Raw genomic sequence first — 12,161 nt, forward strand, 5'->3', positions numbered from 1 at the left:
CACACACACCTTAAACCAGCTTATATTTCACCCCTTCCTTGGATTCACCTAGTTCTGTCGAAGGGTCATGAGAACTAGAAACATCAACTCTTTTCTTCTCCGTCGATGCTGCCAGTCCTGCTGAGTTTTTCCAGGTAATTCTGTTTCTGTTTTGGATTTCCAGCATCCGCAGTTTTTTGTTTTTACCATTACATTCCTGTTTGCTACCCCCACTTTAATGACTTCCTGTACCACAGTGCCATGGCCAGCTAGCTCATCCACCTTGCAGACTTCACTTTCATCCTCACAGGCTGTGAGCACCTCAAAACTGTTTGACAATTGCAAAGTCTGAGGCTCCTCCACTATTGTCTGCTTGGCCCCATTATTTGCCTCACTGACAGTCACATCCTCCTGTCCCTCACTGCTGACCAAAACAGATGACCCTCTTCTAAGAGGTGTGACTTTCTTCTGGAACAAAATATCCAGTATTTCTCCCTCTCCCTTATGTTGAGCGGTGTCTGCATTTTGGCCTCCAGATTAATAATCCTGATCCAGAATTCCTCAAACTGCTTACACTTCCTGCAGACATGTTTGTCAAGTATTGCCTTGGCATCCAAAAGCTCCCACATCTCACAGCTGTAACATAACACCTGTCCCTCCATTCTAACATTTGTTATTTAATTTACTTTAATTACTTTCTTCCTATGTATGCTACAATTTACTGTGTTTATTGAATGCTAGTACCACTGACAACTAAGATTATATGCTTCTTAACTACAAGGTATGACTTCACGCTCTTTTATCCTGCGTCTCTGCCACTCTTTGTGCTCTTTTATCCTGTCTCTGCTCTCCTCACACTCTTTTATCCTGTGTCTCCACCGCTCTCCTCACGCTCTTTTATCCTGTGTGTCTGTTGCTCTCCTTGCGCTCTTTTATCCTGTGTCCGCCGCTCTCCTCGCGCACTTTTGCCGTGTATCCTCTGCTCTCCTCACGCTCTTTTATCCTGTGTCGCCACCACTCTCCTCGTGTTCTTTTATCCTCTGTATCCTCTGCTCTCCTCACGCTCTTTTATCCTGTGTATCCTCCACTCTCCTCACGCTCTTTTATCCTGTGTCTCCACCGCTCTCCTCGCCCTCTTTTATCCTGTGTCTCCGCCGCTCTCCTCGTGCTCTTTTATCCTGTGTCTCCACTGCTCTCTTCGCGCTCTTCTATCCTGTATCTCCACTGCTCTCTTCGCGCTCTTCTATCCTGTATCTCCTCTGCACTCCCCACGCTCTTTTATCCTGTGTCTCCACTCTCCTTGTTCTCTTTTCACCTGTGTTTCCGCCGATCTCCTCACGCTCTTTTATTGAAGGATACATGACATTCAAGGAGGATAGGAAGCTAGGTAAAGATGGAGGGGTAGCACTGTTAATCAAAGAGGGCATTGGTGCAATAGTTAGAGATGACCTTGCTTCAGATCATCAGGATGTAGAATCAGTTTGGGTGGAGATGAGGAATAATAAGGGGGAAAGATCATTAGTAGGAGTGGTCTACAGGCCCCCTAACAGTAGCCACAGTATAGGACAAAGAATTCAAGAAAAAAGTATTGTGTGCTTGTGATAAAGGGATGGCAATAATCATGGGTGATTTTAATCTATACATAAAATGGAAACATCAGATTGGCATTAGTAGCCTGGATGAGGAGTTCTTAAAATGCTTTCGAGATAGTTCCTTACAGCAACACCAACCAGAGAGCAGGTTATATTAGACTTGGTATTATGTATCGTGACAGGATTAATTAATGGCTTCAGAGTAAAGACAGCCCTAGGTAGCAGCGACCACAATATGATTGAGTTTTACATCCAGTTTGAAAGGGAGCAGAGCAGTTTTAAGACTTTTGATAAAGTGCCACATAAAAGATTATTACAAAAAATAAAAGTGCATGGCGTAGTGGGTAACATGTTATCATGGATAGAAGATTGGCTGGTTGTCAGAAAGCAGAGAGCATGCACAAATGGGTCTTTTCTGATTGGCAGTATGTGGCGAGTGGAGTCTGTACTGGGGCCTCAACTTTTTACACCAATGAGTTAGATGAGGGGAATGAAGACATGGTAGCTAAATGTGCAGATGACACAAAGATAGGTAGGAAAGTATGTTGTGAAGAGGACATGAGGCGGTTGCAGATGGATATAGATAGGTTGAGTGAGTGGGCAAAGATCTGGCAAATGGAGTTTAATGTCGGAAAATGTGAAGTTAGTTCACTTTGGCAGGAAGAACAAAAAAGCAGATTACTTAAATGGAGAATGGCTGCATAATTCTGAGGTGCAGAGGGATCTAGGTATTCTAGTACATGAGTCACAAAAAGTTAGTATGCAGGTAAAGCAAGTAATTAAGGCAGCTAATGACACACTATTCTTTATTACAGGAGGGATTGAACATAACAGTAAGGATGTTATGCTTCAGTTTTATGGGGCATTGGTGAGACCACACCTTGAATCCCATGTGCAGTTTTGGTCTCATTTAAGGAAGGATGTAAATGCATTGGAGGCAGTTCCAAGGAGGTTTACTAGATTGATACTTGGAACGAATGGGTTGTCTTATGAGGAAAGGTTTGGCAGAGCGCGCGTGTTTCCACTGGAAACTTTCACTCAGAAGACTGAAGGGTGATTTGATTGAAGTATATAAGATCCTGAACGGCCATGACAAGGTGGACGTCGAAAGGACGTTTCCTCTTGTGCGTGAGTCCAGAACTAGGGGGCACTGTTTAAAAAATTAGGGGTTGCCCTTTTAGGACAGAGATGAGGAGAATCTTTTTCTCTCAGAGGGTTGTGTGACCTGAATTCTGCCTCAGATGGTGGTGGAGGTGGGGATCATTGAATATTCTTAAGGCAGAGATAGATAGATCTTTTCATTGAGAACTGTTGGCGTGACATCAGTTGTCTCAATTTCTCTGCTCCTCTCACCCACTCCAACCTGTCTCTCTCTGAACTTGCTGCACTCCATTACCTCAGGTCCAATCCTGACATTGTCACCAAACCTGCTGACAAGGGTGGTGCTGTTGTTGTCTGGTGCACTGACCTCTACTTCGCAGAGGCTGAGCGTCAACTCGCAGACATTTCCTCCTACCTCCCCCTGGACCATGACCCCACCACTGAACATCAAGCCATTGTGTCCAGGACTGTTACTGACCTCATCTCCTCTGGAGATCTTCCTTCCACGGCTTCCAACCTCAGTCTCCCAACCTCAGATGGCTCATTTCTACCTCCTACCGAAAATCCACAAACAGGACTGTCCCGGCAGACCGATGGTGTCAGCCTGTTCCTGCCCCACGGAACTCATTTCTTGCTATCTTGACTCCATTCTCTCCCCCTGCTCCAGTTTCTTCCCACCTACATCCGTGATTCCTCTGACACCCTACATCATACCAATAATTTCCAGTTACCTGGCCCCAACCGCCTCCTCTTCACCATGGATGTCCAATCCATCCCCCACCAGGATGGTCTGATCGCTCTCCGTTTCTTCCTCGAACAGAGGCCCGAACAATCCCCATCCACCACTATTCTCCTCCGTCTGGCTCAACTTGTTCTCACACTGAACAATTTCTCCTTAAACTCCTCTCACTTCCTCCGAATAAAAGGTGTGGCTATGGGACCCACATGGGCCCCAGTTATGCCTGTCTCTATATGGGGTATGTGGAACATTCCTTGTTCCAGTCCTACTCTGGCCCGCTCCCACAACTCTTTCTCCGGTACATCGATGATTGTTTTAGTGCTGCTTCATGCTCTCCTCTGGACCTGGAAAAATTTATTAATATTGCTTCCAATTTCCACCCCTCCATCATTTGCACATGGTCCATCTCTGACACTTCCCTTCTCTTCCTTGACCTCTCCATCTCAATTTCGGGTGATAGACTGTCCACCAATATTCATTACAAGCCTACCGACTCCCACAGCTATCTTGACTACAGCTCCTCACACCTCGCTTTCTATAAGGAGTCCATCCCATTCTCTCAGTTCCTTCGCCTCCGTCGCATCTGTTCTGATGAAGCCACTTTCAAAAGTAGTTTCTCTGACATGTCTACCTTCTTCCTTAACCAAGATTTTCCACCCACAGTGGTTGACAGGGCCCTCAACCGTGTCCGGCCCATCTCCCGCGCATCCGCCCTCACACCTTCATCTCCCTCCCAGAAACATGACAGGGTCCCCCTTGTCCTCACTTATCAACCCACCAGCCTCTGCATTCAAAGGATCATCCTTTGCCATTTCCGCCAACTCCAGCATGATGCCACCACCAAACACATCTTCCCTTCACCCCCCCGGCGGCATTCCACCGGGATCGTTCCCTCCAGGACACCATGGTCCACTACTCCATCACCCCTTACACCTCAACCCCCTCCCACGGCGCCTTCCCATGCAACTGCAGAAGGTGCAACACCTGTCCCTTTACTTCCCCTCTCCTCACCGTCCAAGGGCCCAAACACTTCTTTCAAGTGAAGCAGCATTTCACTTGCACTGCCCTCAATTTAGTCTACCGCATTCGCTGCTCCCAATGCGGTTTCCTCTACATTGGAGACCAAACGCAGACTGAGTGACTGCTTTGCGGAACACCTTTGGTCTGTCCGCAAGCATGACCCAAACCTCCCTGTTGCTTGCCATTTCAACACTCCACCCTGCTCTCATGCCCACATGTCTGTCCTTGGCCTGCTGCATTGTTCCAGTGAAGCTCAACGCAAACTGGAGGAGCAGCACCTCATCTTCCGACGAGGCACTTTACAGCCTTCCGGACTGAATATCGAATTCAACAATATGAGATCATGAACTCTCTCCTCCATCCCCACACCCTTTCTGATCCCCCTTTTTTCCAATAATTTATATAGATTTTTCTTTTCGCACCTATTTCCATTATTTTTAAATGTATTTCCATCCATTGTTTTATCTTTGCCTTTTAACCTATTTCAATCCCTTCCCCCCACCCCACCCCCACTAGGGCTACCTGTACCTTTATTATCACATTCCTTAGATAATATCACCAGCTTCAACACCTTTTTGTCCTTTTGTCTATGACATCTTTTGGTTATTTCCACCTATCACTGGCCCTCTATCCAGCTCTACCTGTCCCACCCCCCCCTTAAACCAGCTTATATTTCACCTCTTTTCTATCTTTCCTTAGTTCTGTTGAAGGGTCATACGGACTCGAAACGTTAACTGTGTTCCTCTCCGCAGATGCTGTCAGACCTGCTGAGTTTTTCCAGGTATTTTTGTTTTTGTTATAGACAGATTCTTGTTAGGCAAGGGAATCAAAGGTTATTGGGATTAGATGGGAATGTGGAAATCAAAATACAAGATGATCAGCCATGATCTTATTGAATGGCGGAGCAGGCTTGAGGGGCCGAATAGTTTATTCCTGTTCCTATTTCTTATGTTCTTAACCTCACCCACCTGCCCATTCACACATTCATCCACTCACCCATTCACAAATGTTCAACCATTCACTAACATTAACACTGGACATTTAAACTTACCATACAGCAGCCAGTGCAGCAAAAAGGGGGCATGCCTCACCTTCTCCCAACAGCAAAGTGCTGCAATGGAGCTCTCCAATGGACAATGTGCTCTGCATTTCTGGAGGAGCTGGGCTCAGAAGACCCAGCAAGAAATGCGGAGCAGCAACAAGGCATGAAAAAATTCAAGTGGAGCAGCACTCCGTGGAAGATCCTAGCCAACGTGTTTTGTCTAGTTTTATTGCCGTAGTTTCCTCTTTAAAGCTCGGTCATTGTAGGTAGTTTGAGTACCACTGAAACCAAATTGGTGCCCATGACATGACCTGATACAACAGTGCAATTTTTTTTTGTTGTGATCTCCCTGGTAACAGGTTTGAAGGAATATTGACATGATTTTCAAATATACATAGACTTTAGGATTGGTTCCTTTGTAATTAAGTAACAGCAATTTTTTTAATTAATGGGGCATAATAGTCAAAACCATGATATAAGACAATCTAGGAAGATCTTTGAGAGATTCAGTTAAACATACAGCCATTAGCCAAGAACATATTTGAAAATCTAAGAGAGAGGTACGATAAGAAAAATACTCCATTTAATAGCCAAAAAGTTGTAGATTACTTTAGTTTTTTTATTACTTTGCCTATTTGAGCTAGATAAAAGACTATCTAATTGTTCATAGATCGCTATTACATTATTCACATATTTATTATTTAGTCTGTATGCCACTTGCTGGGCTCATGAGGTAGGAAGTCGTATGAAGCAGGTCAATGAATGGTTCCACATTGGACATAGAGGAAGAGGTTCATATTCTTGGCCCATTGGATCTCGGACGATAAGATAAATAGCCTATGCAGCTATGGAGGGAAGATTATAACATGAACCAATTAGGAAGGAGGCAGATGCACATCACAAGACAACAAGGGATAGACAAGATGACAGCGACTGCCCTTGACATCAAGGCAGCATCTGACCGAGTGTAGCATCAAGGAGCCCTAGCAAAACTGGAGTCAATGCGAATCGGGGGAAAATTCTCCAGTGGTTGGAGTCATTTCTTGCACAAAGGAAGATGGTTGTGGTTGTTGAAGGTCAATCATCTCAGTTCTAGGACTTCACTGCAGGAGTTCCTCAGGTTAGTATCCTTGGTCCAACCATCTTCAGTTGCTTCATCAATGACCTTCCTTCCATCATAAGGTCAGAAGAGGAGATGTGTTCACTGATGATTGCACAATGTTCAGCACCATTCATGACCCCTCAGATGCTGAAGTAGTCCATGTCCAAATACAGCAAGGCCTGGACAATGTCCAGGTTGGGGCTGACAAGTGGCAAGTAACATTCGTGCCACACTAGTGCCAGGCAATGATCAACTCCAACAAGAAAGAATCTGACCATCACTCCATGACATTCAAAAATATTACCTTCACTGAATCCCCCACTATCAACATTCTGGAGGTGACCATTGATGAGAAACTGAACTGGACTAGCCATATAAATACTGTGGCTACAAGATCAGGTCAGAGGCTAGGACTCCTGTGGCTGATAACTCACCTCCTGACTCCCCAAAGTCTGTCCACCATCTATAAGGCACAAGTAAAGAGTGTGATGGAATACTCCCCACTTGCCCAGATGAGTGCAGCTCCAACAACACTCAAGCTTGACACCATCCAGAAGACTGAGGGGCGACCTGATCGAGGTGTACAAGATTATGAAGGACGTGGACAGGGTGAATAGGGAGCAGCTGTTCCCCTTAGTTGAAGGGTCAGTCATGAGGGGACATAAGTTCAAGATGAGGGACAGGAGGTTTAAGGGGGGGGATGTGAGGAAAAACCTTTTTTACCCAGAAGGTGGGACGGTCTGGAAAGCGCTGCCTGGGAGGGTGGTGGAGGCGGGTTGCCTCACATCCTTTAAAAAGTACCTGGATGAGCACTTGGCATGTCATAACATTCAAGGCTATGGGCCAAATGCTGGTAAATGGAATTAAGTAGGTAAGTCAGGTGTTTCTCGTGTCGGTGCAGACTCGATTGGCCGAAGGGCCTTTTCTGCACTGTGATTCTGTGATGTACCACAGGATTTAGCACTGAGGCAGCTGTTTATCATTTTTATAAATTATTTATAGAATAGAATGCTGTTCAAGGCATCAAATTAAACACAGTGGAGAGAATGTTATCCAAGGAGTCCTGGATAGACTAAGTCATGTGCAGAGAGATTTAGTAGCAAAACGAAAAACAGGGACTGCATGTTGTAGAATTTTGAGGTAACAAAGCAAGAAAGAGTTTGGGGGATGTTGATGGAAAAGCTATTAAAACTGACTTCAGTGTTCAAAAGCAATAAAAAAAGTGAACTATTGGGGTATATAGCTAGGAATGTGGCCAAGTCAGGGAAGGTGATATTAGGTGAGGCATAATCTGGAGTATGATGCTCTGTTTTGGTATCCATATTGGAAAGTTATTGGAGACAAGGCTGAGGGCTGAAGTATGAGGGAAGGATTGTCCATCTTGATACTTGACTCTCTGGAGAGGAGTACGGGTGACGTCCATTCAAAGAACTGCACAAGAAGAAACTTAATATGAAGGAAGCCATGAAAAACTTGGATCTCGGGAGTTCTTCTGTCAGGCATAAGATTCAAAGAAAGAATAAAACTTTTCAGCTAAGAGTGTCAAAGGAAAATAAGAAATTTAGGCAACTTTTTATAGAAAGATGCTGATAGCCATTCCATAATTCTATCATTAGAAATGGTAGTAGAGAAAACCTTTACAGATTTTAAGATAAGTACTGGATGAATTGCAGCTTAGGGCTGTTAGTTCCAGAATCCTAATTGGAGGTTTAGAAGGGTTGGTCAGATGAGCCTATGATCTTTTTATGCCCAAGGCAACACTAAGTATCTTACTGTGTATTATATATGTATTTACTGTATATAACATTAGCTAAGTGAAGTTTTTATTTTACCTCACATACTTAACTTACTTCACAAATGGAGTAACAATAAATTACTTTCTGAGTATTGATCTTTTACTGTCTGAACAACTTGTCTCTTTTTCAGTATGGTTTAAACATTTGGAGAGTATAAGGTTAAAACTTGACAGCAATGGATTCTGCTTACATCCGGACGACAGCTTTTCCAATATTATAAGCTTAGATTTTTTTCAGTACTGTGACACAAAATTGAGTCTGCCCCTCAGCAAATAGATTGTTTCAAATGGCAAGTTACAACACAGTATGACACATCATTCAGGGATTCTCAGTGACCTAATATCACACAGAGAAGTGGTTAGTAACATACTTCAAAGGAAATGCTGTAGGTTAAACTTTAGAATGCCACACCAACTCTATCCAACAAATATCAGAAGTCACCAAAATAAAGTTACTGACCTTCAAACTTCCCAGTAAAGCTGTCCGTAACCCTGGCTCTTCTCTTTTTCTTGTTGCGCTTGCCACTATCAATAATATTGACTGGCTGACTGGACATAATTTCTGAAGATCCAAAACAAACAGAAACACTTATAAATGTACATGCAGCATACTTATTGTTCAAATGATTAATCAAGTGCTATGAATTTGCTCTTTCATCACCCCCTCCAACCATTCACTGCCTCCAACTACCAGCCCCCTCCCCACACCTGCCTCACCCCACAAACTGCTAAGAAGGTAATAAATGCCACCAACAAAAGAGGCTGAGGGATATCAGGCAAAAATTAACACTAAGTTCTACATTTCAAAAAGACAGGAAGCTAGGAAAAAGTGATAGGGTAGCTCTGTCAATTAAAAATGTCATTAGTCCAGTAGTGAGATATGACGTTAGCTTAAAAATGCAAGATGTAGAATCAGTTTGCTTGGAGATAAGAAATAGGAAAGATAAGAGGTCACTTGTGGGAATAGTTTATAGACCCCCTAACAGTAGTTACACTGTCGGGCAGAGTATACAGGAAGAAATAAATGGGGCATGTAAGAAAGGTACTGCGATAGTCATGAGTGACTTAAATCTGCATGCAGATTGGAAGAATCAGATTGGTAAAGGAACCTGGAGAAAATGAGTTCACAGACTGTATGCAGGGCAATTTCTTAGTGCAGTACTTTCTGGAGCCAACCAGGGGACAGGGTATTCTAGGCCTGGTATTGAGCAATGAGGATAAATCAGTACAAAGGAGGCTTTAGATGACAATGATCATAACATGATAGAATTTCACGTTCAGTTTAAGAGGTGAAGTGTGGTTCTATGACTAGCACTTTAAAACAGAATAAAGGTAATTATAAGGGTATGAAAGCAGAGCTGGCTAAAGTGAACTGGAAAACTTGTTTAATAGATAGGACAGTAGAGATTCAGTGGCAGACTTTTAAGGTGATATTTAATAATTTTCAGCAAAGATTTATCACAGTAAAAAACAAAAACTCTTTGAGAAGGATGCATCATCCTTGGCTAAACAAAAAAGTTAAGGATTGTATCAAATTGAAAGAAACTGTAAAATTCTGCAAAAATTAGTGTAGGTCTGGAGATTGATCAGATTTTACGAACTAGTAAAGAATGTCTAAAAAATGGTAAAGAGTGAGAAAGTTGAGTGTGAGAGAAAAGCAGCAAGAGTTTTTTGAGGAAGTAACGAGTAAGGTGGATAAAGGGGAAGTTGCAGATGTGGTGTACTTGAATTTCCAAAAGGCATCTGATAAGGTGCCACATCAAAGGTTATTACACAAGATAGGAGGTAAATAGGAAAATAGTAATTAAAGCCAGTGTCGGTCCTCTAGACAGTGAGTCTGAGGTAAAAACAGAAAATGCTGGAAAAACTCAGCAAGTCTGGCAGCATCTGTGGACAGAGAAACAGAGTTAACATTTCGAATCCATATGACTTCTTCAGAGTGAGCCTGGGGAACTAATAATGGAATACAAGGAAATGGTGGAGGCGTTGAACAGGTATTTTGTGTCTGTCTTCACGTAGAAGACTCTGAAACTTCCCATAGAGGCTTGAAAATCTAAATATGAACAGGAGGGAGGAACTTAAAACAATCACCATCACTAGAGAAAAGGTGCTGGGAAAACTATTAGACCTAAAGGCTGAAAAGTTCCCAGGACCAGATGGCCTGCATCCTAGGGTCTTAAAAGAAGTGGCTGCAAAAATGGTAGATGCATTGGTTATAATCTTCCAAAATTCCTTAGAATCTGGAAGTGTCCCAGTAGATTGGAAAATTGCTAATAACACCTTTATTGAAAAAAAGAGGGAGACAGGCAGCAGGAAACTCCAGGCCAGTTGGCCCAACTTCTGTCATAGGGAAACTGTTAGAATCCAATATTAAGGAGGTCACAGCAGGATATTTAGAAAATCATGTGATCAGGCAGAGTCAACATGGCTTTGTGAAACTAATTTATTAGAGTTTTTTGAGGAAGTAATGAATAGGGTGGATAAAGGGGGACCTGTATATGTGGTATACTTGAATTTCCAAAAGGCATCTGATAAGGTATCTGATAGGGATAAATGGGTCTTTTTTCAGGTTGGCAAGCTCTAACTAGCCAAGTGCCACATGGATCAGTGCAGGGCCCTCAGCTATTTACAATTTACATCAATGATTTGGATGAAGGGACTGAATGTATAGTAGCTAAATTTGCAATGACATCAAGATAGTAGGAAAGTAAGTTGTCAAGGGGAGGGAGAGTTTGCAAGGGGATATAGACAGGTTAAGTGAGTGGGAAAAATTTGGCAGATGGAGTATAACGTGGGAAAACGTGAACAGGAAGAATGGAAAAGAAGTATACTATATAAATGGAGAGAGGTTGAAGTACTTGGTGGTACAAAGGGATCTGGGTGTCCCAGTACATGAGTCCCAAAAAGGTTAGTATGCAGGTACAGCAAGTGATTAGGAAGGCAAATGGGATGTTGGAGTTTATTGCAAATGGAATGGAATATAAAAGAGGGAAGTTTTATTTCAGCTGTACAGGGCATTGGAGAGACCACATCTGCAATACTGTGTACAGTTTTGGTCTCCTTATTTGAAAAAGGATATAATTGTGTTAGAAGCAATACAGCTTTGGGAGAAAATGTTTCTCCTCAGCTCTGTCTTAAAAGGGAGACCTTTTATTTTTAAGATATATCCTCTAGTTTTAGTCTTCCCCGCAAGAAGAAACATCCTCCAGGTATCCACCCTATCAAGTCCTTCAGGACCTTATATGTTTTCAGACTGAGATGAGGAGAATATTTTTCTCTCAGAGGGTCATTAGTATGTGGAATTCTCTTCCCCAGAGAGCAGCAGAGATTGGGTCATTGAATTTATTCAAGGCAGAGTTAGGGAGATTTTTGATAGACAAGGGAGTCAAGGGTTATGGAGGGCAGACAGGAAAGTGGAATTGAGACATCAGCCATGATCTTATCAAATGGCAGAACAGGCTCGAACGGCCAAATGACCTGCTCAAGTTCCTTAATCCTAAATTCCTATAATCTATTCTCTAAGACACATGCGGTGTCAGTATCTGGCAGCCTTTTTAAAAATTCTTTAATGGGACATGGTAATCACTGCTAAGGCTAGCGTTTGTTGCCCGCCCCAAACTATCCTTGAAGTTACTGGCTTCTTTGGCCATTTCAGAGGATCGTTAAAAGTCAACCACATTGCTGTGGGTCTGGAGTCACTTGTAGGCCAGGCCAGGTAGATTTCCTTCCCTAAAGAACATTAGGGAACATGGGTTTTTATGACAATTGAAGGTAGTTTCAAAGTCACCATC

The 12,161-nt window shown here is 43.0% G+C and overlaps 1 protein-coding gene across 6 annotated transcripts in view; it reads right to left on the reverse strand.

The window, feature by feature from the left end:
• The window catches only part of LOC121289298 (MAP kinase-interacting serine/threonine-protein kinase 1-like), a 103,909-nt gene that overhangs the window by 65,003 nt on the left and 26,745 nt on the right, over nt 1–12,161 (reverse strand). For all 6 annotated transcript variants that reach the window (XM_041208602.1, XM_041208606.1, XM_041208608.1 and 3 more), the window contains one exon: nt 8,831–8,932. In XM_041208602.1, the coding sequence (XP_041064536.1) occupies nt 8,831–8,932 (102 nt within the window). The remainder of the gene's footprint in view (nt 1–8,830; nt 8,933–12,161) is intronic.

The sequence above is a fragment of the Carcharodon carcharias genome, chromosome 16 (assembly GCF_017639515.1).
Source record: "Carcharodon carcharias isolate sCarCar2 chromosome 16, sCarCar2.pri, whole genome shotgun sequence".
Classification (NCBI taxonomy): Eukaryota; Metazoa; Chordata; class Chondrichthyes; order Lamniformes; family Lamnidae; genus Carcharodon; species Carcharodon carcharias.